A 27864-nucleotide genomic window follows, 5' to 3' on the forward strand; every position below is an offset into this window, starting at 1 on the left:
GTACTAATTTGAACATTTTGATCAATATATATGGTTTTCTTACTTTTAATTAATTACATGGTTAAAAAAAATCCATAATCAAATTTGAATGGTTATGACCTTTGTTTTTAGAGAAAATAATCTAAACATTATAGGCTGTGGATGGCTTTTATCTGGTTGTTCAATTAAAAATTATCATGTATAATTAATGAAAAAATTAATACTACACCTTTTACCATATATTTTGCCGAGTTACATTATTAATTAAATTTAGTGAATTTTTCAAATGTTTTTCTTTTAAAATATTAGAGAATGTTAGACAATAAATCGGTGTATCAGGATTAATTTTTTAAAAATGTTTTTTACTAAAGTAAGTAGAATTAAACTGTGTGCGCATTTGTCAATTTAATTTTCTTAAAAAAAATAGACAGTTTTCTGTATTTTTTGAAAGTGAACCCTATATATATTTTTTTTCAAATTAATGAATTTTAAAATATTTTATTAAAAAAAGAATGTTTTTTAGTTTGAAGAAGTTGTTGTTTAACCATCTTTGTAATAAATGAGTAGAAACAAACCGCATGTTACTGATTCAGAAATCAACTGTTATGACAACAGAGTAAACAGTTAAAAAAGTTTATTGTAATAATAGGAATAAAATGATAAAAAATTGTGTAAATCAAAATCAAAGTTAGTTAGAAATATTATAAAGTTGTATTAATAAAAGGAATTATTTAAAACTTATGTTTATGGTACCTTCCACTTGTTAACAATATTTTATTATATTATATCTTTGCATACATAAAAGGAAAAGTGTGATATTTTTTTCTTGAAATTTTTGAAACTGTAGAGAATATAGCATATCAGAATAATGAAGTTCAGAAAAAAATAATAGAAAGAGACATTGGGTCCGACACCACTCTGCTGTGTACATATGAACCCTCTTTGGAGTTTTCTCTCTTTGGACTTCTTTTTGACTTCATTTCACTCTCTCTCTCTCTCTTCTTCTTCTTCTTTTTCTTCTCTGCACTTCAACAACTTTTTTCTTTTGCTTCTCTCTCATCTTTCTCGCAATGCTTCTTCGCCTTCTTCCAGATCCAGCTAATGCTCCACATTGCGCGCAGTCTCTCTAACCTCTGATCCCGAAGCGACGCCGTCTTGCCGCGTTTCTCGTACGGAAAACCCTAGATCTACGATGCTCCACCTCCGGCAACGCCGCGACGCCACGCCGGCCACCACGCGGTGGCGCAACACGGTAGGTAACCGGTGGAGCGAGTCCTAGTGGAAACATTCTGTTTTTTTCTAAGTGACACGTGGTTTGGTTGTTGTGTTGTGTTGTGCAGTTTGAGGAGAATCTGGAGCAGTGGCCGCACCTCAACGAACTGGTCCATTGCTATACCACGGATTGGGTCAAGGATGAGAACAAGTATGGACACTATGATTCCGTTGGAACGCCGTCGTTTCAGAACCAGATATATGAAGGCCCTGACACTGACATTGAGACCGGTATTTGTTTCTCTCTCTCCCTCTATCTCTCTTTCTCTTTTCAAATTATTTTAATTATGTATAATTATTTGCTACTTTTTATAATCTTATTAGCTTCTGCATTATGCGATTTTTGTTTTTCTATTTTTGGAAATAGTGAAATGGGCTTTAAATGTGAGTGTGGTTAATTAATGGGATAGGGCTAGTTATAGCATGTGACATGGACGGAGACTGGTGTTATCTTTCTTTTATTACTTTTGTCTTCTGCTCCTTCTCCATTCGTTGTGTCAGTTTACTATTTGTTTTGATAATATTCTCCGGAAAGAAAGATCAACCGAGTTTCTTTAGCATAAGTTAAAAAAATAAGCTTTTGGAGAAGTTAACATGAGAAAAATTATACTAACTAGTTTTTTAATTTCATGCATGATATAATTTTAGCTTAAAGAAAAAACCTAGTTTAATTTATTTTCTCCAAAGAGTACTTTCGTATAATTTTATCGTAGCACGACCTTTTCCATTCTGCTATTTCTTGTTTTTACCTTTGTTAAAATTGTGAAACCGGGTTTATATGGGAACGTAGTTAGTTACTGGGATAATGCTAATAATAGTATGTGAAACTGATATCGGTATTTATTTCTCTTGGACTTTTTATTTGTTTTTTATTTTTGCTTCTTGTTTAACACACCAGCTTCTCTATTCTGTGTCATAACACTCTCTAGATTATGTGGGTGGTGGGTTTAGGGTTGTGTTTATTTGCAGTTAGTGTTTTTAGTATATGCATCTTGAGTCCGCTTTTTCTTCCTAAGAACTTTTAGACGAGAAGAATAGGAAGAAAAATTGAAACTAGCATCTCCATAAGCTAAAATTAGCTTATGCTTAAGTTAATTTTTTGACTCACTTTTCGTATAGCTTCTTTTAATTTTTATTATTACCTTCTGTGTAAACTAATTTTAGCTTATAGAGAAACTCATTATTTTTTTGTTGTTGTTCTTCTTATTTTTCTTTTTTGTCATACTAGCTTCTGCATTTTGCAATTTTATGCTTTCATTTTTCTAAATTTTGAAATGTGTATATTTTGTCATCTTGATTGGTGTGCAGAGTATTCACCATCTGTTTATTACTAGTCTTTGCTGAGAAACCTAATCACCTTTTTTGAGGTCGTCTCTACTCCCAACCATGTTCTTTCTACAAAGCTAAAATCAGCGATACCTTGATTAAGAGATTCAAGTCTAGTTCCATTTGGACCAACAAAATTTTGTTAATGTAAACTGGCTAATACTAATAATGGATATGACAATGGTATATGGAAAAGGGGTTTTGTGTGTTAAAAAGGGGTACTTCTCTTTCTTTTCGCCTCTGCTTCTTCATCATACCAACTTTCTCATTTTGCATCATAACACACTGGATAGCATATGGGTGATTAATGATTGTAGGAAGTGCTTTTTTGAACGAAATTATTGGTGTATGCAGAAATGCGGCTTGCTGGGGCAAGGCGAACGAAGGGTGATGATATTAGTGAAGATGATGCACCAAGTACTTCAGGAAGGCAGTTTCCGGAAGGTGCAGATGGTGACTTGCTGCATGCGGATACTCCAAAGGTTGTTGATGGTTTAGTTCCTTGTTTTTATTCTGTTGGAGATTCTCTGCTACTTTACAATTCAAGCTTGTAGAAACTTTATTGATACAGATTTTGGTTTTATTTATTTATTTATTTACTTGAATGTGCAGCATATCGGTCAATCTCCCCTTCCTGCTTATGAACCTGCATTTGATTGGGAAAATGAGAGGGCATTGATATTTGGACAAAGAATACCGGAAACTCCTATATCGCAGTATGGCATTCGTTAGAAGTTGTTTCTGAGTAGAGTATATTTTGATCTTCTTTTGCCGTTGTTCTGGCCCAACTAAGTTTTTCTTTGTCATTCCTTTTCTGTTCGGCATGTCAGTGGAATGAAGATATCTGTAAAAGTTCAGTCTTTACAATTTCAAGCAGGATTGGTTGGTGAGTGTTATGTTGTTGACATTGGTGGGATAACGTGGTAGACAAATTGCTTCATCTCTTTATGCAGCTGCCAATGCTATACCATTATTTTAGTGTTAATGCTGAAAGTGGGTTCAAGTGTCTGACACGGTGCTCTGTTTCTGTTCTCTTGATTTGTAGAGCCCTTTTATGGTACAATTTGCTTATACAATAGGGAGAGAAGAGAAAAGTTGTCAGAAGACTTTTACTTTCACATCTTACCAACAGAAATGCAGGATGTAAGCTATGCAAGTTCAAAATTATTTTGTGGATTTTTAATATATGAAATCAATGGATGATTTTGAAGTGACCATGATTTACCCCCATCCCCCCGTTTTTTACAATTGCCAGGCCAAAATTACATATGAACCTCGTGCAGTCTTTTACTTAGATGCACCATCTGCTTCAGTTTGTTTGTTAATCCAGTTAGAGAAGCATGCTACTGAAGATGGCGGGGTTACTGCTTCTGTTTATTCACGTAAAGATCCAGTATGTATTGCCATTTTTCCCCTTTGTTGTCTATTTTTGTGCTTTAGCTAAGAATTTTCAGCAGAGCATCTACTATTATGCGTGTACATAAAGTATATAGGAGCATCCTTTGGACCCACAATGTATGATTTCACAAGTAAGGTGAAGATATTGACTATCCTCCTTGGGGATCTGCTCTTTATATAGGGAAACTGTGAAAAACGGTAAGGAGAAGAGAGAGAAAAGGGAGAGTAGAAGTGTAATTTCCTTTATATGGGACTTGAAGATGTAATGAAACCATATGCTGCAGCAGGAAAACACATTAATAAAGAATGGGAAGCTAGGCACTTGAACTAGGCTTTTAACTGAAAACATTAATGTGCTTTTGGTCTTGGACAATTCAAAAAATGGAGGAAAGACATTATTTGTTTTTATTTAGTTTTTTTGGACAGGTGTTCATACGATACGATGCTGGTAACAAAATTTAAATTAAAATTTGAATTGAGAGCAAGTCCTAAACTGCATTTTCTGGCTTGTACTCTATATTTTTTTCTCTAGAAATTAATTTGGTTCATGAATTTTTTTCTTGCTTAATGTGGTTCTTGCTTATTTAGGTGTGTAGTTTACTGGGTGACTTTTGTGTGTGAAATGATGCATTGGATGGGCTTTTAACATTCACTTCACTTGGACAGGTGCACTTGACTGAGAGAGAGAAGCAAAAACTGCAGGTGTGGTCTAAAATCATGCCTTACAAAGAGTCCTTCGCATGGACCATTGTATCATTATTTGATAGCAGTATTGGTGCAGCTTCAGTAGGGCCTGCTTCCCCGAGCAGCCCTCTTGCTCCAAGTGTATCTGGTTCAAGTACTCATGAAGGTGTTTTTGAGACTAGTGCAAAAATGTCTTTAGATGGAAAGCTGAGTTACTCTAATGGAAATTCTGTGGTAGTTGAGGTTTCAACGTTAAATAAAGTAAAAGAATGCTATACGGAGGAATCACTTCAGGTGTGCGTTTCAGGTTTCCTGTCTTTGATTTTGTTCTTCAGGAACAAAATTTCTTGCTTAATTTGCTGAAGAAAATAGAGATTTGGTGAACTGCTTGTGTTAGTAGGCACCCTGCATCTCTCTATTATTTATTATTATTATTATTATTATTATTATTATTATTATTATTCAGATTGAAGTACATTAATAGTAAAGCTAAAAAGTATAACCCTAGGATAATGATAAGCCAGCCACTATACCCAGATGTTAATTATGCTATAAATAAGTATGGAAACAGTTTCCAGCAGCCGTAAATGCATAACTTGTGATTATGAATAGTACTGATGGATCTGGACAGCCATATAACCTCTTTTTAAATGCTAGTCAAGATCCATTTCCAATGACTCTGACAATAGCGTGATATTACAATTATTCAGCATGCATTAAAATATTATTTATTTATTGAATTTTCTTCTCATAGGTTTTCATTATTTTTTGTTTCATCGGTTTTGTTCATATGCACTGTATTACACTTATTTAGTATGCTTTAAATATTTATTTATTTGTTCCTCTTATTTGGTTTTTGTTTGTCTATTCCTCCATGAGATTAAAATGTTAATTTGTGATTGCATCGTCCTCTATGATCAATTGTTTGTTTTATTCAATATATGTAACTCAAATTTGTTTATGTTATAATTATATAAGCAAGGAGCAGATCCTATATAATCTAGAATTTATAGATTATATATGTATTATTAGGAGCATTTTTATTTATTCCTGTAGAGATATTAAATCTCCTCTATTTTCTCAATATAAATAAAACATTCGTGCTATTTGAGAAACACAGTTTAAGTTCAATGCCTTTCTCTCTTTCATATTGTTTAACAGTTTTAATTGGTCTAATTTTTTGGGTTTCTAAAGGTTATGTAGAAGTCTAGGTTTGGTCCATATGACACTGCTGTGCCTCTTATGTTGTTAAGTCTCAACTTTTGGTAACTGCATTTTTTCTTTTCTTGAGAAGACAGACTTGTATGATTGCTATGATTAAAAAAGTAGAGTTGAACTCTGATCTGTTTGTTGTGGTTGGTATTTCATGAAAAATGTTTAGGATCCTAAACGGAAGGTGCACAAACCGGTCAAAGGTGTTTTGAGACTGGAAATTGAGAAACACCAGATTTCCCATGCTGATTTGGAGAATGTGTCAGAAAGTGGAAGTATAACCAATGATTCTGTTGATCCAGGGGACCGTGTTGCAGATTCACTTTCTGGAAAGTATACTAGTAATGGTGGTGATGATCCTCAGGGTAGCATCCCCAGGGTAATATCTCCAGCTTCCGGAAATGGAGCAACTCAACATGGAAATTCAGATTTTAATGCTGATGATGTAAGTATTATGTCTTTTTATCGAGCTGACAGACTTTAGTTAGTAGATTGGATTAGTTTTCGTAGAGTAGAACTTACTTTTTTTAAAGAATTAATAATAGATTTTGTCCTAGAAGTGAATTTGTAGCTGAGTTCTGGTTGATATTTTTTTTAGACTTGGTCTTTGCAAGGAAGATAGTGGTAATTATGGACATTTTAGTGTATGATCATGGAGACAGCTTTATAGTGTACTGTACCATGGTGTTAAGTTTTATCATTGTTGAGTAAATTAAGAGAATAAAGTTACTAGCTATTAAAAGATAGTAACTCGTGCATTGGTACACCAAATGCCTTAATGATGTGGGGTGTACATGCAGAATTGTCCTAAATTGGACATTTCTGGTCATACGGGTTTAATTGTTGAATGATTTATGTCTTAGTCATAGCAGAAGACGAAATTTGTGTATATTCTTGAAACAATTAAAGGAGGGCCTAATTTTCAAAACTTGGTCTTTTTTCTTGGTTGTTTCTGCTCATCTTGTTCACTTCACTAGGAATCTTCTAATCTTACTAGTCTATGTTGTATTTGGTTAAGACAATGATGTCAACAGTGCTTTATTTTGCTATGGTGGTGATGATACTGTGGTTTTTGTGTAATTCTATTTATATATGCCAGGCCTCTGCTAATGTGCTTTATATTGATTAAAATATAGTTCCATGCATTTGACTTCCGCACTACAACAAGAAACGAGCCTTTTTTGCAACTTTTTCACTGCCTATACGTGTATCCGTTGACACTAAGTTTGGGTAGGAAAAGGAATTTATTTATACGGGTTGAACTCAGGGAGGATGATGGTGATATCCGTAGGCAGCCATTGGAGGTAGTGTCCTCTATTTTATTTCCTTATTATTTTACTTAAGGAATTTCGTTGCTCTTTATACACTTTCATCTTATTTTTTATTTTTTTGTATGTAACTCAATCTGCTCAGGCAATATATCCTAGAGATCCAGGTCTGGATGCATCTCTCCAGAAGTGGAGTCACACCCAAATTGCTGTTGGAGCTAGGGTTGCTTGCTACCATGATGAAATTAAACTTTCCCTCCCTGCTATGTGGACACCAACGCACCACCTTCTATTTACTTTATTTCATGTTGATCTGCAAACGAAATTAGAATCTCCGAAGCCAGTAAATTCATTCACGCATTCAACTCAATTTATTATTTTTTCATTCCTTTCATTTTACCACTGGTGTCTGGGGCTGAATATTGATGATTCAGAATTATACTTATTTACAGGTAGTAATTGGATATGCAGCACTTCCTTTATCTTCCCATGCTCAGTATGTTTCCTTAATTTGGTCTTTTTTCCTATGATTAAGCTTAAGTGTTAATATTATCTAATGGTAGTTCTTGGGTGGTTGCTGTTGCTTAGTGAAACTAAAATGTACTGGTTGGTTACCATATCATTCTCAATTACTATTTTAATTACACTTGAACTACGTAGGGAATCAGGAAAGTTTTATTGATAACTATCACATGGATTGCATTCTCAGCTCCTCTCTTTGTAACAATCAACATCTCTAAAATAAGGAAATAAAATATGCTTAAATAAATAGGAAGTTTCTAAAGATATTTTTATCCTAATAAACCTTTATTTACAACAATTAGCAGTGTTCATGGCAAGGCTGGATCTAAAATTTTACATCTGATGAGTTGGAAAGATTTACTTCTTTTTGTATTCTTATGGCATGCTGGTTATATTATATATCTTTTCTGATGTTATCCATAAGCAGATTAACTACTAATTCAAACTGGTCATATGAAAAGCTCAGCCTATAGCATATGTGCATGAGCAATTAGTTGATTATAAGCACCAATTTGAGTGTGAGGCGGTGAAAGATATGTTCTATGCATGCTAACCAAAATACAAAGCTTGCGGGATTATTTACTGAAAAAAAAATATAAAAAGTTTGCATTGGAAATCTTTATTTGCTACATCGTTTATGATAAGGTCTCTCGTTGGTATGGTTTCAGTCCAGATGATACTCAATATTTTTTGCCAATGTGATTCTTCATTTATGTTTTCTCCATTTCCTATTTTTCTTTTTATATTCTAAGAACTAGTTTTGTCTTGAAGGCTTGGTGCATAGTCTGTTCTGTACTTTGCGGCCAAAATGTTTTCTTTTCTTTTCTTTTCCCTCAGTTTACTAGCGTGTTTTTTTTTTTCTAAAAAAGAGAAGTAGTCCCATAAAATTGTCACCAAAAAGGCACTTATACTCCTAATTTGGTATATGGCAGCTTATGATTTTGTTGTTCTGTACAGGCTGCGGTCGGAAATAAATCTTCCAATTATGAGAGAATTGGTTCCTCACTATCTACAGGATTCAGGACGGGTGTGTGTTTATTACCGTACGCATATATGTTAATTAAATTTCATGCGTTACTTTATTCCTTTTCTCTCTGGTTTCTGTGAACTGATGGTATGTTTGGTCGAAAAATAGGAAGGTTTGCTTTGTTTAAGAGTTCTATGAAAGGGTGAAGAGTTCCTCATTTAATTGTTCAAAACCTCTCTTTTAAGTTATATCTACTTGAGACTGGAGAATATGAAAAATGCCTAGGAGAGTTCAATGATCTCGTAGCTAATCCATTCATTTATATGTGTATCTTACATCAGTGGTGAAAACAAGAAGTTGAACAAATATATCAAGTTAACTTAGTGAGTTAACTTTTTTACATATGTTAAGCAATCCTGACATAACTGTTAAGACCCAATCGCAATGTATAGGAGTTGAGTCCTGAACTCCCCTATTGGAAGTATGGAATTCTAGTTACAAGGCTTTGCACTCCCCCAATACCAGGACATTTTAAGTTTTCACAATTTTGGAGGATATTAAATATTCAAAACAATGATGGTTGTCTTTGAATATTTAATGCATTAGTAAACTTATTAGAATGGTGCTTCATGCATTAGTAAACTTATAGTATGGTTGTCTATTTCTTTTAAAATTGCAATGATGGTTACTGGTCTTTGAATTGTATTGTACTGCTCTTGATTTTATGTGGCTCTGGATTGGTTTCTATTATTATATTTGAATTTTGAACTCAGCACATTTTATATTGAGTTCTTATTTCTGTAGGAGAGATTGGATTATTTGGAAGATGGGAAAAGTGTCTTCAGATTGCGTTTACGACTTTGTTCTTCGTTATACCCTATCAATGAACGTATTAGAGATTTCTTTCTTGAATATGATCGGCACACTCTTCGAACAAGTCCACCATGGGGTTCTGAACTTCTGGAGGTATCATTCTTGTCTAGCCTTTTTTTTGTGATTTTGGTGTTCTTGTTTATTGTATTTGTTTATTCTGGATTTGTGTGTACGTTGTATATTGTACTCATTTTGGGGGGCTACTTTTTCATTTTCATTCTTGAACTGGAGGGGACATATTGGATCCTTTTGACTTATGTATACTTGCTACGTGCTTCATGATGATGTCTCAGTGCTCTTTCTTTTTATAAATAATTGTTTTCAGTAGTGCAGAAACGAAAAAATGGTTGATGGAAACCATAAATTAGCTGTCTTTGCTTCTCACTGTTTTCCACTCATATGTTGGTAAAATCATTATTGGTTTTTTACAGCTTTTTGGAGATCCTACCTTGACTAGTGATATGACTAAAATAGAGTATACAAGTGAAGGGCAACCGCCATCTTACATTTTTAAGATGTTATTAGAGCCCATCCTTTAAATATGAAAAGAGCCACCTTCCATATTATAAATGCACCAAGTTCAATAGTGATGGGTCTGAGGGGGGGATGCATTGGGAACAACCCAAATCTCATATTGAGTAGAGATAAAGTCTGAAAATAATAGCAAGTGTTGTTAGGCCTTCTGACCAACCACTATTTGGCCATTATACATTTTTAGATGTCTAGTCTTACAAACTTCATACTCAAGATTTCAAATTCTCATTGTTGAGAGCAGTGTTAAAGATCCCATATCGATAATAAAATGACCAACATAGATGTAAGTGAGGGTTAATCCTCATATTATTGGATTGATTTAAGTTCTAACTCATGTTCTAATGTAACTTAACTGGGATTAATGGATAAATTTATAGATTTATCGTAAGTTTTCTTTATAGGATAATAGTTATAGGAACGATAGACTGGAAAAAAGTAATAGCTCTTGATGGTATCTCAATTCTCCATTGATCCTCTCTCAGGTGTTCTTTACATATAACGGCTTTCCAAACTGTTTCAGCAGGAACCTTTTAATGTATTATAAGTATTTCAATATGACAATGATAAGATAAACATTTCTTCCTACAAAAGTGAAAAGATAAACAGGTCAACGTTCCTAACCTTTCAATTGATACCGAAGGAAACTTCATCTTTAGTATCACATTTCCCGATAGAGGAAAAAATAGGACAAAATCATTGCAGTCGTTTTATTTTGTAATAATTTTTTTGTTTTATTGTATTTGGTTCCACCTTTTCCAAAGGAATGAAGTTTATAACCTTTTAAAAGCCCATGTTTATATTATGTAGATTTTATAAAGGTGAACCAAGCATAGGATAGAACTTGTGGTATGTTCTGTACTATTTACAAATTTTCCAAATGGTACCTTACTATTATATCTAATTTGCATTTCCATGCCGAAGGACTTGAAGCTTGGTCAGCATTCATTCCTCGTCTTCATGCAGAAAATCATCCTTTTCTTGTTAGAATGGGGTTAGCAATCTTCTGGTCATATAGGTTCTATTATCAAGTCCACGACCAAGCCTTTCATAATATATTGTAAATTTAAACAATTTTAGAAAAGTTCTAGGTTTTGAGCTATTTGTAAACAGATTGTTGGCTGTCTGATGATGTACTGATTGCTGTGTGATTTCTTTTACAATGTATACATATTTCATGGGTTTCTCTTTTTCGAATGATTAAGATTCACTTATTCTGGATGCAGGCTATTAATAGTTTGAAGAATGTTGATTCCACTGCTTTACTTCAGTTTCTTCACCCAATTCTTAACATGCTACTTCATCTTATTGGCAATGGCGGAGAAACACTCCAGGTTTGCAAATAAGTTAGTTCAGTTCTTTTTTTTTGGTTACGTTTTTTTGATAAAAGTGCCCTGGAGTTGCATTTACTGTTATTGTATGCCTTTATATTTTATTGGTTAATTCTCTCTCTCTCTCTCTCTCTCATTGCTCAAGTGGTTTGCTTCTTTATGATACTTACCTTTCCACTATTGTTTTCAGGTTGCTGCATTTCGGGCCATGGTTAATATTGTAACCAGGTATGCCTTTTAGCTATATTTGATCCAAGTCAAATGAATTGAATTTGATGTTTGAAAACAAATTAAGGGGCTGTTTGGGTTGAAGAAAAGTTTCCTGTTTTCACTTTTAACAACAGCTCTTGGTGTTTTCATATATAAATCTTTCATTGGGTTTAGGAGCTCTTGTTCTTTGATTTGTGCTTAGAATTTTTGCTTAAGCTCTATTTAAGTCATATCTCTACTCAATGTGAGACTAAAAATTCCCTTCTTGCGATCAGGACTGTTCCAAAAAGACAACAATAAGGCTTGCTAGGGGAGACCACAATTACAGTGGCTTTCCAGCAGAATTACTATACTATAGTACTTTATTTTCTTAATGACTTTGCCTAGAGTAAATTGTTTGTGTTTGAGATCCTTAATTGGTGCACACCTTTGCTTATATAGAGGTATTAAGAACTTCAAATACAGTTTCTTGATCAAACCTCTATGAAGGACGGACACTTGGAATGGGAGAACTTCGGGCAACCAGAAAGTATTTGTTACCTTTGTTATTACTTGTAGTTCATGGTATTTGTGTAACATGGAATTAGTAAATAGGCATGCAATATGTCTCACTCTGTAACCAGATACGGAAAACGGAAAATAAGAAGGGAAAAAGATACATGAATTCTTAGGCATTAAATCTTTGATTTGACAATTGTTTGTATCCTTTTAATGTTGTGGGAAACTTAGGTTTTGTATATGTGGTTTGTAATATGTGAGTTTAATGTAGGGTGCAGCAGGAGTCGGTTGATGATGCTGAAAGAAATCATTTTCTAGTCAACTATGTTGACTGTGCTTTTGATGATTTTGGTGGTCGTCAACCACCTGTATATCCCGGTCTGTCCACTGTTTGGGGAAGCTTGGCACGAAGTAAGGTACTGGCATGTTCATTATCATTCGTTTATTCCTCTACCCCATGCTGGTGGTTGTTGAAATAGGTGATGTTGTTTTGTTGTTCAACTTACATAAAATCCAGTTTTTTGAGCTTTAGGTTAAGGATATAGGCTGAAGCCTTCCTCTTCGAGATGTATTTGTACTCATCCTTTTATATATAAAAACATACATCAGCTTTGAGCATGCTCACCAATTTGTGGCCATCTCTAAAGTCAAGCGGATCAATCCTGCTGTTGTGGTAATTTTATGTTGAAATAGTCACTCACCACCATTAGACAGTTGTTTGCAACCATTCACTGTCTTTTTTCTCTGACAAGCGTGTGGTCTTGTCTTGACGAACAGCGACCAACCTAGTGACTTCATTAGCCGTCATTTTCTGTTGTCCTCCACCTTTCTCTTTAGCGAGCACTAGATCGGGTGCATCTTGATGAGTGAAGACCAACCTTCCCTGTCAAGGAATTTGAAACACTGCCACCCACATGTTCTTTGGGTGCTCTTGTCGGGTGCGTGAAGACCATATGTTGCCCTCTAACCAGAAGAGTGACGTCACATGACCTTGGTAGAACTAGCTAGCATTCTTTGATCCTGTCCTTGACCTTTGTTCTCTATTTCAACATACTTGGAGTTGTTAAGTATGTTTGGTCACGTTTTTTATCACGTGTCTTTGTTTTGGTCTCACTTGAAGTTATTGAAATGTGGCAGTCCCTTGTGGAAGAGGTGGAGATCAAATCATTTAGGGAGGACGTGGTGGTAGAATTGGGAATACTCATATTGCAAGGGAATGGGTCATACCCAAGAAAACTTTTATCCCTCACAACGTTTTCTAGCCGAGGCTGCTCATGTGTCTAAATTGCAAAGTTCTAAATCTAAAAATTTTGATCAAGAGTACCAAGAATTTTTGAGGTACAAGTGTGAGAATCAATATCAAGGTCAATCCTTTTCAATTCCAAGTGTCAACTCCATGCATTTGTCAATCAGTGTAGGGTATGGATTCTTGATTCAAGTGTCTTAGACCATATTTCTAGTAACATTTTTTCATTTTCCTCCATTTCTTACCCAAAAGTTTCTCATCTTGTTACTGTTGCTAATGAATCTAAAGTGACATCTTAAGGAGTTGACCAAGTTTCCTTATCTCATTCATTAAATTTAAATTGTCGTGTTCATTCCTCATTGTTCGTACATTTAATTTCTCCAAGTCAATTGATCCGTTCTTTAAATTGTTATTTTACTGCTACTGCTAATTTCTTTGTTATACAAGAGCATGGCATGTGGTCTTTATTATCTTGCAACTTCAATCCTCAAACTTTACATGATCGTCTGCATCAGCCAAGTTTCTCGAAATTGAATATGATGATTTCTAGTCTCAAACGCATTCAAGCTTTAGATTGTGAATCTTGTTCTTTTATTTCAACAGGTGTCAATTATTTAGTAACTTTTATTGATGAATTCTCTCAATGTATTTCGGTTTATTTAGACATGATGGTTATTTTTCTTATGTGTGTAACCAACTTTAGGGTTTTAGGCAAATGCCTTGCCTCTTCTTTGTATCCTATATATACATCAATAAAAGTCCAACAATGTAGGTTGAATACACTGTGTTTCAAGTCTTCTCATTCGATCAAGTTTCCTCCCTGACGCAGCTAGCTTTGAAGGGAGGGTACCTGGACTTGGGTGCTTACAGTAACGTACACAATAAAATATCAGAAATGCTGAGTTAGCTGTCGTCCTTAGTTTTCCTGTTCATCAATGAGACCAACATTGCATACATTACGCATATACTTGATCACCGTTCTAATTTTGCTCCCTAATTTTGACTTTCTTTTTTGTTCAACTTTTAGTATTTGGATGAATTTCTCAAATATATGTTTCTGTTCAACCTTCATGGTAGTGAATAAAATGGGTTTATATTGCAGGCAAAAGGGTATCGTGTTGGACCTGTGTATGACGATGTTTTGGCTATGGCTTGGTTTTTTCTGGAATTAATTGTTAAATCAATGGCATTGGAGAAGACTCGCCTGTTCTATCACAGCCTTCCAATAGGTACCTTTGAAAGCTTGTTTGATCAATGCAAGGTTTTTTTAAAAAAATTAATCCTTTTCAATTCTCCCTAATTCCTTCCTATTTGTTATACCACTATGAGGAATATTGGTATAGTTGGAGTTGGGGAAACAAACTTGGGTTTAAGGACTAGATCTTTCAATCCTGGCTCAAAAAACTCTATGGGTTTTTCTTTGTCTGGGCTGTTTGAAAATTTTAAAGATAGGTAAAATAGGTCTGACCTATTTAGAAAATGCATTAAATAAATTAGGTTGTTATACATGTAGATGTGGTGGGATCAAACTACATTGCTGTAAATCTATCAAATGCTAAACCATTCAATAATTTTTTATTCAATAAAAGATAATTCAGAGAGAAAATTAAGAGATGGAAGTATAAATTGTATTTCTGAGAAGCCAAGTTATGATGTAAATATAATATATTCAGCTAGTTATAGTTGACTGTGTATCCTAACTAATCAAACTAACTTCGTCCAACAAACAGTCAAGTAACAGCTTGACTGTTTACAGTACAATAGAAATCAGATATTGAATAATTTTTTCTCAAACCACAGTTTAATTAGAAGTTTCTTTTAGAAAGATTATATTTACAAAATTATTTTAGTTCAATTTTTTGTGTTCTTCATTCATGTAACACATACTTTTGAAACATGGATGTGGGCCTTCATCTGAACAACTCTTTCTATGGTCGTATCTGTTATTCTTTCATGCACAGATTTTGGAATCACATTTATTAGTTTAATACACTTCTCTTTCCACTCTATATGTCAATATCTGGATTTCTTGGCACTTTCTTGAAGTTAGCCAACTTTTGAAAACTGAGATCTACATGTATGTGTCTGACCATGTGTTAGGCCTGTTGTCAAAATGGACTTTACAAGTCAAATTAATCAATACAAGTATGCATCTCAAGGGTTTAGTATTATTTTTTTTTTTCATCAACAAATGTTAGTTTTTAGTATTTTGTTAGTGGGGGGAATTGAACTCACATTCTTTTCCACCCTTCCTTCTAAACCCTTCAAACCAACCTTATGGCCCCCAAATGTTAGTAGGGGAGTTGAACGCACAACGTCTCCCACCCTACCTTTCAATTTTTACCACTAAGCCAACCTTATAGCTCCTAAGGGTTTCGTATTATATAGTTTGGTTGTTCCCATTGCTGGTTGTGTGTATTAGATTCACTGGAAAGGGTTTGTTTTTATTTTCTTTGGTTGTGTTTGCAAGTCAAACGAATAACACCAAAATTTAGAATTACACTACTTCTTAATTGGCATAGCTTCTGGCTTGAATGTTGCTCTTCATTTGTTTCCCCTTTATTTTGAAAAGGTGAAGATATCCCACCAATGCAGTTGAAGGATGGTGTATTCAGATGTATAATGCAGTTGTATGATTGCCTTCTTACTGAAGTGCATGAGCGCTGTAAGAAGGGTTTAAGCTTGGCAAAACGCTTGAATAGTAGTTTGGCTTTCTTTTGTTATGATCTTCTGTCCATCATTGAGCCTCGACAGGTTTTTGAGCTGGTATGTATTTATGTGTTTGCTCCCCACGTTTATATGTATTTGGGTTTTAATTTTTCCTTACCTTTAAGAATACCTTATGCATATCAACTATAAAATAAGACTTTCTATTTCTGACTAACATAAGACAGTCCTTTTTCAGTCTGTGTTGCTATACACTGTTGATCCTGAACTTAAGTTAAATTACATGATCAGTTATAATGATCAGCTTGTAGACATTCTAACTAAGTCTTTAAGAGGGCCTAAAATTCAGGTTAGGTTATATGTTCGAAGCTTGGTATATAAAATTTATATTCTCTAAGTTGAGGGGGATTGTTTAATAATTGTTTATTATTTGTTGTTTAGCATTTAAAATGCTTTCCTTTTTGTCTATTTTTGTTTTTGTTGTTTTCCTTTTCAACGTTAATTCTTTTGTTAGTCTCTTCTTTCCTTATTTTTTTCTTCATTGTTCTTCTCAATATTCATTCTCTGAAAAACTGAAACCTTCAATACTTATTCTCTGAAGTAGGAGGGCAAAGGGAAGATCCTATTTGTAGTTTAGGATTATTTTGTCTTACCCTTTTTTTGTTAGGAGGAGCTAAGGATTAAAAGTTTAGAACATTTATCTTCAGTTGCGTCATTATTTTAAGTCTTCAACGTGGTGGTGTTTTGTTTTTGTTTTATTGTTAATTGAATTTTTAGACTTATTATTAGGTTGTCTTTTATTATTTTTGAACAACAATAATATTTCTTGTAAATAGGGGATTGTTAGAATGGAAATATTCTTATTGGTATTTAGGAAATCTACACATTCATTCCACTAGATTTTGTTTCCTTTTTAAGAGAATGTGATTGTTACAAATAAAGGAGTTGAGAATCTAATTGACATGATTGTAATTAATGAAATATTTCTTTATCCCCTCTAATATATTGAATTTTTTTTGTCTGATATACTACTGCCATAACCCATTATGACTTTTGATAGATTTCTGCAAAGGGTTTCTTGGGTTACTGATATTGTCCTTTATCCGACACTAATTTTGTCATAAATGATCAAACACTGGGTTTGTTTACCAAATTATTAAGAGGTCTTTGGATATGTTTACTTTGTTACAAGTTGGACAAATACAAATTGCATTCCCGTAGTTGAAGAAGAATCTATGGACATGTATATCCCTTATGTGGGGGAAGGCTTTTGTTATTTTGTTGTGGTCTTATACATACTGTGTATCATGAAAAGATAGTTAGTAGGACAGTTGTTTGTGTTTATAATTATGTTCATTATATTAGTATCTTGTCTTTGGTATACTTGAGACACTATTTAAAGGTTATACTTCTGTTTTCTAATTTTGTAATTGTGATGGTTGCTTGTACATGCTAAATCTTGTTTTGGTTGGGAAGTGTTGCCTCTTGTATTTTGGTGTTCTTTTCCTAACTTTTTACATTGCTTTAATTCTGTTATTTAATGCAAACTTAATTGTGTGGCAGGTATCATTATATCTTGACAAGTTTTCTGGTGTTTGTCAATCAGTTCTTCATGAATGCAAACTTACCTTTTTGCAAATAATATGTGATCAAGATCTTTTTGTGGAAATGCCTGGAAGGGACCCTTCAGATAGGTACTTTATCATGTTTCATCCTTGACAAAGATAGTAACATCACAATATCAGATTTTTAAATCAATTTTTGAACTACTATTATGCATTATGTACTCCTATCAATACTGTTTATTAATTATAGCAGTTGTAGTATACCTATGGTGACCTCTCTGTTGGACCTGGTTTTCTTTATCACATTTTGATACTTTACTGAACTGGAAGGTGATAAATACAACTTTGGAACATATTGAATAACATCTGTTTTTACTTGTGATAATTTTATGTATGGTATACGTTGCTCAGGGGAAACTCTGAAGTTTTATATTTCAATTCTATTGGTATAGGAACTACCTTTCTTCTGTATTAATACAAGAACTCTTTGTTACTTGGGATCATGAAGATGTGTCTTTACGAGCAAAGGTGAGTTTATTTAGAAAGGGTAAAATCTTGATTATCTTCTGCCTGACCAATGTTCTATATTTTCTGGTTCATAACATATTTATTTGCTATTATCAACCTTGTCTATTCAATATGTAGGCAGCAAGAATCTTGGTAGTGCTCTTGTGCAAACATGAGTTTGATGTGAGATACCAGAAGCCTGAGGATAAGTTGTATATTGCTCAACTATATTTTCCACTTGTTGGACAGGTGTGTAAAATTATATTAATTATTATTTGCTTGCATTTATTATTTTAGTTGAAACATTTGTGTGGATTCCGATGTCATACTTGGGAAATCTTCCCCTCTTGAGTTATTAAGCTCAATCCATTTCTAATAATATGATTGATATACTAACTAAGTACCCTTCGTGCTTTTTAGTTTTGTTCCTACACGTAAGTAATCAGATATCTTTGTGAGAAGAAACTTAATTCTTCACCAATATTTGTCTCATGTGATGTAGTGTGTAATTGGAATTATAAGTGTGGAGTTGAGGTAAAATTGTGACTAGTGGGAACCATATGATGTTGGGCACAATTGTTAGATCAGTTACTATATTTTGTAATATCACGTGGTGAATGAATGTGATTTTCTGTTTAATTAATTATGTTATCAATTTTTAAACTGTTTCTGGATGTGCTTTCTCTAATGTATTATTCTGGTCTTTTCAGATATTGGATGAAATGCCTGTTTTCTACAACCTCAATGCTGTTGAAAAGCGTGAAGTATCAATTGTAATTTTGCAAATAGTTCGAAACCTTGACGATCCATCCCTTGTCAAGGCATGGCAGCAAAGCATTGCCCGGACTAGATTGTTTTTCAAGCTCATGGAGGAATGCTTGCTTCTATTTGAGGTTACACTATGATGCAAATTGTCAGTTATCACTTATCGAATCATGTGATTCGTTGTTGATTAATTTGAAATTTTGATGTTGCTGAGTATTTGTGCTAATTGGGACAACATTGCTTTATTTATCCTCTAATCTTGTTTTTGTCAAATGTCATAGTTCTTCTGATAACTGTCTTGTTTTACAGCACAAAAAACCTGCTGATGGCATGTTACTTGGCTCCAGTTCTCGCAACCCGGTAGGTGAGGCACCTGCTTCCCCTAAGTACTCTGACAGACTTTCTCCTGCAATCAACAACTATCTGTCTGAGGCCTCAAGGCAGGAAGTCAGGGTGAGCCAACTTCTGAAGAGCTAATTAGCCAGTACTAGTACAGAGTTCAAATATGTTTTTTTGCTGTTTGATATCTTTCTATAGCATATGCTTTCTTATTTGGCTTAAGTACTAGATGTATGTAGGTGTCTGCATTTTGTGCATCTCATTTATTAAATTTTTTTTGGCAGCCTCAGGGAACACCAGATAACGGGTATTTATGGCAGAGAGTAAATTCCCAGTTAAGCTCCCCTAGCCAGCCATATTCTTTGAGAGAGGCTCTAGCTCAAGCACAGTCTTCTAGGATTGGAGCTTCTGCTCAAGCACTTCGAGAATCTTTGCATCCACTTTTGAGACAGAAATTGGTACACTTTTCCTTCTGTAGTTAAATTTTAATTTGTTTATGGGTCATGCTTGAAGCTCCTTGTTACTTTTCCTTCTGCTTTTAAATTTTAATTTGTTTATGGGTCATGCTTTATGCTCATTATTACTTTATTTTACGGGTCAAAGATTTGCATGCTGTTATGCACAATTTCAAATTAATCATCAGCTGCAATGGCTCTTGAACTTGGATGTATTTGCTGTTCATTTGGAAAGAATTCCCACCCTCTTGTTTGTGTGCTTCTCTTTTTTTTTTTTTTTTTTTTTTTACTTTTGGTAACTGACTATATTTTCTTTTGTTATGGACGTTTACATATTGTAGGAACTTTGGGAGGAAAATTTGAGTGCCTCAGTCAGTCTTCAGGTTTTGGAGGTGACTGAGAAATTTTCCATGATGGCTGAATCCCACAGCATTGCAACTGATTATGGAAAACTTGATTGCATAACAGTCGTGTTCATGAGCTTTTTATCCAGAAATCAGCCATTGACATTTTGGAAAGCATTTTTTCCTGTATTTAACAGTGTTTTTGATTTACATGGGGCAACTTTGATGGCAAGGGAAAATGATCGTTTTTTAAAACAAGTCACTTTCCATCTCCTCCGGCTTGCTGTTTTCCGAAATGAAAATATTAGGCAAAGGGCAGTTGTGGGCCTTCAGATACTTGTGAGGGTATGTTTTCTTCTGTTTAAACTTTATAGATTGTTATATCCTTTGGTTTCATATCTATTAATGTAATCCTTATTTTTGGTTTCTCCAATTTGTGCAGAGTTCATTTCATTACTTTATGCAGACAGCACGATTGAGAGTCATGTTGATTATCACATTATCTGAGCTAATGTCTGATGTGCAAGTTACTCAGATGAGATCTGATGGAAGCCTAGAGGAAAGTGGCGAAGCACGGCGACTTAGGAGGTCTTTAGATGAAATGAAGGATGAAACTAAAAGTTCCTACCTGTTAAAGGAGTGTGGATTATCTGAGAATGCTCTTGTGGCCGTACCAGAAAAAATAACTGAGAATAGATGGTCCTGGTGTGAGGTGAAATATCTCTCTGATAGCCTTCTTTTGGCACTTGATGGCAGCTTGGAGCATGCACTATTGGTGAGTTTTATTATTGATGCATCATTATAGGCTTTAATTGCAGCGAGATGTACTATTCAGAATTGCCATTTAATGGGTATAATCTATTTGGAATGTGCCGCAGTTGGCAAATAATTGGTTTAAAATGTCTGTTTCAGGCCCCCATGATGACTATGGATAGATATGCCGCAGCTGAAAGCTTCTATAAACTGGCCATGGCATTTGCCCCAGTCCCTGATCTTCACATAATGTGGTTGCTTCATCTATGTGATGCACATCAGGAAATGCAATCTTGGGCAGAAGCTGCTCAATGTGCTGTTGCTGTTGCTGGTGTTGTAATGCAGGTAAAGGCAATTCATTTATTTATACATGAATTGTACAACTTTTTTCCAGAAAATACATAAATGGTCGTGATGGACATATTTAGCACTCAGAACTTATTAGTGTTAGCATGATCTACAAGTATTGATGTATTTTACTGAGGATTTTCAATTATGATTCTTGGATGTTTTACTTTATGAGTAAAATCTGACAAGACCAATTATGCTTTGAATTATCTTGCTTGTTCTTCCTATCTAAGCATAATTAAGTTGCAATTTGCTCGTGTCCTTGAACGAATGTTAACTTTGGTTATAGATAGGTTGCCCGCTTCTAGCTGATGTTTTTTCCTGTTTTATAACATTCGTTTTCTTCATGTTTTGAACCCAATTGTTTGGTGGTTTTGTCAGACAAAATTAAAGCCTTGGCCAAAACCGGCGATAGTGCTAAATAACCTAAGATTATTAATTATTTTAGCATTGTGAAATATAAATCTAAGGAAACCAAATTGTAGTGCTCATTCTTTTGATTCTTCAAATACTATTGATATTTTTATATTTTAACCAATGTAATGGCCGCCCTTTCCATTTTAGGGACCATTATCATTTTTACTTTATGCCATGGGTGGAGAGCGAGGGTAGAGCAGAAAAGTTTGTGTTGTTTATATGGTAATACTATTTTTCTTACACCATTTTTAAATTTTAATGCAGGCCCTTGTTGCCAGAAACGATGGTGTGTGGAGCAAAGACCACGTTGCTGCTTTACGGAAGATTTGTCCTATGGTCAGCAATGAGATCACCTCTGAAGCATCTGCCGCTGAAGTTGAGGGATACGGTGCTTCAAAACTAACTGTTGACTCTGCCGTGAAATACTTGCAGCTTGCTAATAAGCTCTTCTCACAAGCGGAGCTTTTTCATTTCTGTGCAAGCATTCTTGAACTTGTAATCCCAGTTTACAAAAGTAGGAGGGCTTATGGACAGCTGGCTAAATGTCACACGTTACTTACCAATATCTATGAATCAATTCTTGAACAGGAATCTAGCCCAATTCCTTTTACAGATGCAACATACTACAGGGTTGGATTTTATGGTGATAGGTTTGGGAAACTTGATAAAAAGGAGTATGTCTATCGTGAGCCTCGTGATGTACGTCTAGGTGACATAATGGAAAAACTTAGTCACATATACGAGTCTAGAATGGATGGTAATCACACTTTGCATATTATTCCAGATTCTAGACAAGTGAAGGCAGAGGAGTTACAGCCTGGTGTCTGTTACCTTCAGATTACTGCTGTTGATCCAGTCATGGAAGATGAAGATTTGGGAAGTAGGAGAGAAAGAATTTTCTCCCTCTCTACTGGAAGTGTTCGAGCCCGGGTATTTGACCGATTCTTGTTTGACACCCCATTTACCAAAAATGGAAAGACTCAAGGTGGATTGGAAGATCAATGGAAGAGACGCACTGTTCTTCAGACCGAGGGTTCCTTTCCAGCGTTAGTAAATAGACTATTGGTAACCAAATCCGAGTCCCTTGAATTCTCTCCCGTAGAAAATGCAATCGGAATGATTGAAACACGAACAGCTGCATTGAGAAATGAGCTGGAAGAGCCTCGAAGCTCTGAGGGGGATCAACTTCCAAGACTTCAGAGTCTACAAAGAATTCTCCAAGGCAGTGTTGCAGTACAAGTACGTTTTAGTATTAGTAGTCGCTTATCGTATCGTATGTTTTCTGCTGTCTTTATTTTCGAAAAAAGTATGGTTACAAGTATTCTTGATTCCAAAAATCGGAATGGACCGGCTTGACTGGAAAACCAGGGATTCCGTTTAGTGCTTGATTGAAATAAACTACTGAACTGGCCTTGACAAAGCTAATATTGGTTTGTTTTTGAAATTAAAACCCAGATTTGAACATACACGCATTATTTTTGGTTTTTGTAATGTGACAGGTGAATAGCGGAGTGTTGAGTGTTTGCACAGCCTTCTTGTCTGGGGAGCCTGCAACAAGGTTGCGGTCACAGGAACTGCAACAACTAATAGCAGCCCTTCTTGAGTTCATGGCGGTTTGTAAACGTGCGATCCGCGTACACTTCAGATTGATTGGCGAAGAAGATCAGGATTTCCACACACAGCTTGTTAATGGTTTCCAGTCACTGACAGCAGAGTTATCACATTACATCCCTGCCATTCTCTCAGAGCTATGACAAGGGTACAAGTGTTGTTTAACATTGCTTCCATGTGTTGGTGGAGTTTTTTTTCCTGGTTTCCTTTGTCATTGCATGGTTGGTATATTTAGAATTATTGGAACCAGGTGATTCATCCTGTTTGTGTATCACGATGTTTCTAGTTTCCCCACTTTCCCCATTTTAGTTTGTGGTGCGGGGAATGCCATTTGTGTAATATCTTAATTGTTTTAAGTGTTTAGCCATACACATATTGTGAATGTGTACTATTTTGTGTACATGAGAATGAATCCTAGGGCATTTAATTCACAAATCAAGAAAAAGCTATTCCTAATTCCTTTTGCCAAATGATTTCAAGTATAAACTTAAATATTTGTGTTCTTGTAAACACAGGTTAATATTGGTCCAAGTTCCATCTGTTTTTAGTGATCAAATTTTAAATTCTTTAGAATAATGTAAGATTTTAAACATAACTGGCCTGTGATGATGAATGAACAAAAGAACATTGGCTGGAAAAAATAATGTTTAATACTGTTGATATATTCAAATAGAGGTAAACTAGGCATTTACTTTGTTTTGTTTATATTGGAATTTTGTTTAAGTCTTGGTACAATGAGTATTATCATTAATGGCCTTAAATTTAAGTACATTAAAACACTTAGAAATTTTGATTAGTTGTATAATGATATATTCAAATTTATTCGTAACACTAAATTAATCTTCTCATATTTCCTCGAAGTCATCTTCATCACTTGTTATAACTTTAGTTTACATTATTATTTAGTACATTGTATTAAGATGTAGTGATTAGGTTTATTTATATATAATAATAAATGAATAATTAAATAAAAGTGTGATATAGAATTGACAACTAACATTTAGAAAAAAATGAATTTATTCCCATGATAAAAATAATTGGCTAAGTAAAATTCAAATATCATATTTAATTTCTTATGCTTATTGTTTAAATTGTGTATATTATTGCAATTACGTTAAGTGTTGTTTTCGTTATCTGTATTTATATGTAAAGATGTGTTTGTTGTATAAAGGTTTGAATACCTTTTTTGTCCTCATTTTCGTAGTGTTTGTTCTGAATGGTTCTCATTTTGACAGAATGTTTAAAATGGTCCTCATTTTTACCGAATGTTTAAAATGATCTTCATTTTCGCAATTCATGTTTTATTTGGTCATTTTCTGTAACGCCATTTAAATCATTAACGGAGCATTGTACAGGTGGCACGGTTTATATTAGGTTGTGTTACATGTACAGGTGTGGTAATTAGATATTTGAGGATAAATAAGTGAGCTAGGGTTTTGGTAAGGAATGTTTGGGCAGTTGGTGAGTTTTAACAATCTTGTTTCTCCATTCCCAATTGGTGTTGCTGCAATATTCTTCTTATTGCAATCCCATTATATAGGTATGTTATGGTCCTAATCTTCTTCCTTTACCTCTGGTTGTAATTTGTAATCGTTGGAGGCAACCGCGTTGTATCACTTCGTGCACTGTTGGTGGTTCAACGAGAAATGAATTAACCCCGATTTGTAGCTGCAGAGAGATGGCAGCTGTGAGGATGACAAGAACTCCAAAGAATATTGGTAGAAAATTTTGGGTACAATTTGTCTTTATTTTTGTGTTAATAATAAATTGGTTTTAATTTTTGCTTTATTGATTTACAGAGTGGTGGTTCTAATAATGTGGGCTGCAACTTTTTCAAATGGTGGTGTTGATGAGAAGGATGTCATCATCATGACACAAATGAGGCAGATTAATGATTTGGAGAAGTCGTTGAAGGATGCTGAGAAGAGGCTGCAATTAGTAATAGGGTTAACTTGTGTTGTTATTGTATTATTCGTACTGTTATTGTGTGTAATCTTTTAAAGTCCAATCTGTTTTGTACTATTGTTAAATGAAGAAATGAATTAGTTTGATTATGTTGATATTAATCCTAACATGTTCAAAATGACATCTTAATATGAGCATTGAAGTAAGTGATATTGATCTAAGCTTGGGAAAAACTAAATTGATTTAAGTTTGGAAAAAGTTAAATTCATAGCATTAATTCATCCTCATCAAAATGCACTACATCAATGTTTGGCAAAAGTGAAATTGAACGAAGTACAAGGAAAGTCAAGATGCAGTACATCAATAATGAATTCTACATCAGAAATTTCAAAAAATAACTAAGACGTTTGTAGCTGCTATCATGGCCTCCTCCTAATCTGTAACTTCATCCTAAACTGCTGAGATGGTTCTTCTGGTGTTGGTAGTGGTGCTGCAAGGAAGAAAAAGATTGGGACCGTAACATACCCATATAATGGGATTGCAGGAAGAAGAAGATTACAACAACACCAATTGGGAATGGAGGAATAAGATTTTTAACACTTACCAACTGCCCAAACATTCATTACCAAAACTCTAACTCACTTATTTATCCTCAAATATCTAATTACCACCCTTGTACACACGTAACACACCCTAATACAAACTGTGCCACTTGTACAATGTTTCGTTAATGATTTAAATGACGTTACAGAAAATGATCAAATAAAACACGAATTGCGAAAATGAGAACCATTTTAAACATTCTGTAAAAACGAAGACCATTATAAACATTCTGTCAAAATGAGGACCATTCGCAACAAATACTACAAAAATGAGGACCAAAAAGATATTTAAGCCTTGTATAAAAAATAGATGTGAAATTAAATGAAAAATAAATATTTTACTATTTTAAAATAATAAAGATTGCATTAATCAATACCAATATATAAAGAAACATCTCTCTTTTTGGTGTCCATATTTTGCAATTTTATTCTTTAAATAAAAGTTTTTTAAATTAAAATTATTATTTTATTAATCTTACTTTTTAAATAATTTTTTTTAAAATTTAGCAATTTTTCTTAATTTGACCATTAATTTTTAGATTTAATAGTTTTTTAATTAAAAAATTAACAATATAAATAAAAATTCTTTATGATTAAATTATAAAAATTATTTAGATTTAATTTTATTAATTATGATAATAAAGATTGTATTATTAATTTTATTTTTTTTACGATAAAAAAATAAATAAAAAATAAATAAATACACGTCGCGTTAAACGTGTTTTCAATAGAAAATCCTCTAAACTTAGTTAAAGACATTCTATTCTTTGTTGCTGTTAGATAATTTTTGTAAAATATTTTGTTTAACAATTTTTTTTATATTTATTTTAATAAGTTGAGATTTAATATTTATATTAATTGTAAATTTATATCGTTATTTAAACAAAATGCATGTATTATTACTTTTGCTATTTAATTTGTAATATATAACATGCATGAAAATAAAGCTCAATAAACAATGTGGTAGTGAGAGATTATCATTAAATAGTAAGAAAAGAAAAAGGTAATTGGATTATAAGATTAAATAGGATGGTGATTTAAGTTGATGACCAGTTACTTTGACTATTTATATTTTTCTATTATTTTATAATTACATTTTACTTACCATTTATTTAATATAATAAAACAGCATAGCCATTCCAGTAGTTTAAAATTTTAGACCATTTAATTCATTTATGAATATAAATTAAATTAAAAAAGCAAAAATTCCGTTGCCGGGACTTGAACCCGGGTCTTTCGGGTGAGAGCCGAATATCCTGACCAACTAGACTACAACGGATTGCTGATATATAATTGAACAATACTTTTAGAAACTACACTTATGAATAGCAAATGAAAAGTTGATACAGAACTTTCCTACCCTCCTTTATTTCAATTTTTGCCTCTAAGCCACCAAAGAGACAAAGCAGACGAAGAAGAATTGAAGAATCGAAACCCTAGCAGTGAGTGAAATAGTAAAGTTAGTGCGAAGATGAGTGAGGAAGAAATTCAGAAGCTCCGAGAGGTGTGGTGCGCGACTGCGTGAGCAAACATCTCTGTTCCTCCGCCATCTTCTTCGCTGATAAAGTCGCCGCCTTCATCGCCGGCATCTACATGCAAGCGCAGACGCTCTTCCTTGGCCGCCACTACCGCCGTGCCTTCCATCTCCTCAATGCCTCCAAAGTCGTTCTCAGCGACCTCCGATTCCGCTAAATTTTATATATTTAAAGACATTATATTCCTCTAAACTTAGAAAATCCTTACTTCTCTTTTCAATATTATAACATTTTTCCTTTATTTTTTTCATTTAGAACACACAATTTGAAAGGTAGCGGGTATAGGGTTCTTTGTAATACTTCAAAAATAGACTACCCACTGTGCTATAAACCCAGCAGCAATAGATTAAAATACATTTTAAACATGCGAAATATATATATATATATATATATATATATATATATATATATATATATATATATATATATATATATATATATATAAAAGGTTAAATATGTTTTTGATTTTTAACTTTTAGTGAAAATTAAAATTATTATCTTTTTAAAATTTTGGTTCAATTTAGTCTCCAAATTTTAAAACTGTATGAATTTTGTTCTTTTCACCCAATTTTATTAAGTTTATTCAACGTTTCAAATGTATGAATGATAGTATTTGATTTGTTTACATCGTTTGACACATTTTTTTTTCAGTGTGAGCTAAGAAACAATCATGAAATTCATTTAAAACGTCAAATAAACTTAACAAAATTTTTATTATAAGGACTAAATTCACG

The 27864-nt window shown here is 33.8% G+C and overlaps 1 protein-coding gene and 1 non-coding gene across 3 annotated transcripts; one reads left to right on the forward strand and one right to left on the reverse strand.

The window, feature by feature from the left end:
* Positions 1-970: 970 nt before the first annotated feature.
* Positions 971-23558, forward strand: LOC114169949 (guanine nucleotide exchange factor SPIKE 1). Of its 2 annotated transcripts, none has more exons than XM_028055357.1 (30): positions 971-1231; positions 1320-1482; positions 2932-3059; positions 3190-3293; positions 3408-3463; positions 3623-3720; positions 3833-3970; positions 4642-4953; positions 6041-6316; positions 7008-7175; positions 7285-7482; positions 7592-7635; positions 8619-8688; positions 9433-9594; positions 11259-11366; positions 11554-11591; positions 12343-12487; positions 14420-14546; positions 15890-16083; positions 17548-17678; positions 18002-18077; positions 18195-18305; positions 18767-18949; positions 19131-19274; positions 19445-19618; positions 19957-20304; positions 20402-20734; positions 20872-21057; positions 21742-22716; positions 22977-23558. In XM_028055357.1, the coding sequence occupies exons 1-30, from the start codon at positions 1172-1174 to the stop codon at positions 23229-23231; spliced, it is 5505 nt and encodes a 1834-aa protein (XP_027911158.1). In that variant the 5' UTR covers positions 971-1171; the 3' UTR covers positions 23232-23558. The 2 variants fall into 2 exon arrangements, with proteins under 2 accessions (XP_027911158.1, XP_027911159.1); XM_028055358.1 differs by having other exon boundaries at positions 19451-19618.
* A 3243-nt stretch (positions 23559-26801) lies between these two features.
* On the reverse strand, positions 26802-26874 carry TRNAE-CUC. The gene has a single exon. It is a non-coding gene; the product is annotated as a tRNA-Glu (tRNA).
* Positions 26875-27864: the final 990 nt, after the last annotated feature.

This window comes from Vigna unguiculata, chromosome 11 (assembly GCF_004118075.2).
Source record: "Vigna unguiculata cultivar IT97K-499-35 chromosome 11, ASM411807v1, whole genome shotgun sequence".
NCBI classification, from domain to species: Eukaryota; Viridiplantae; Streptophyta; class Magnoliopsida; order Fabales; family Fabaceae; genus Vigna; species Vigna unguiculata.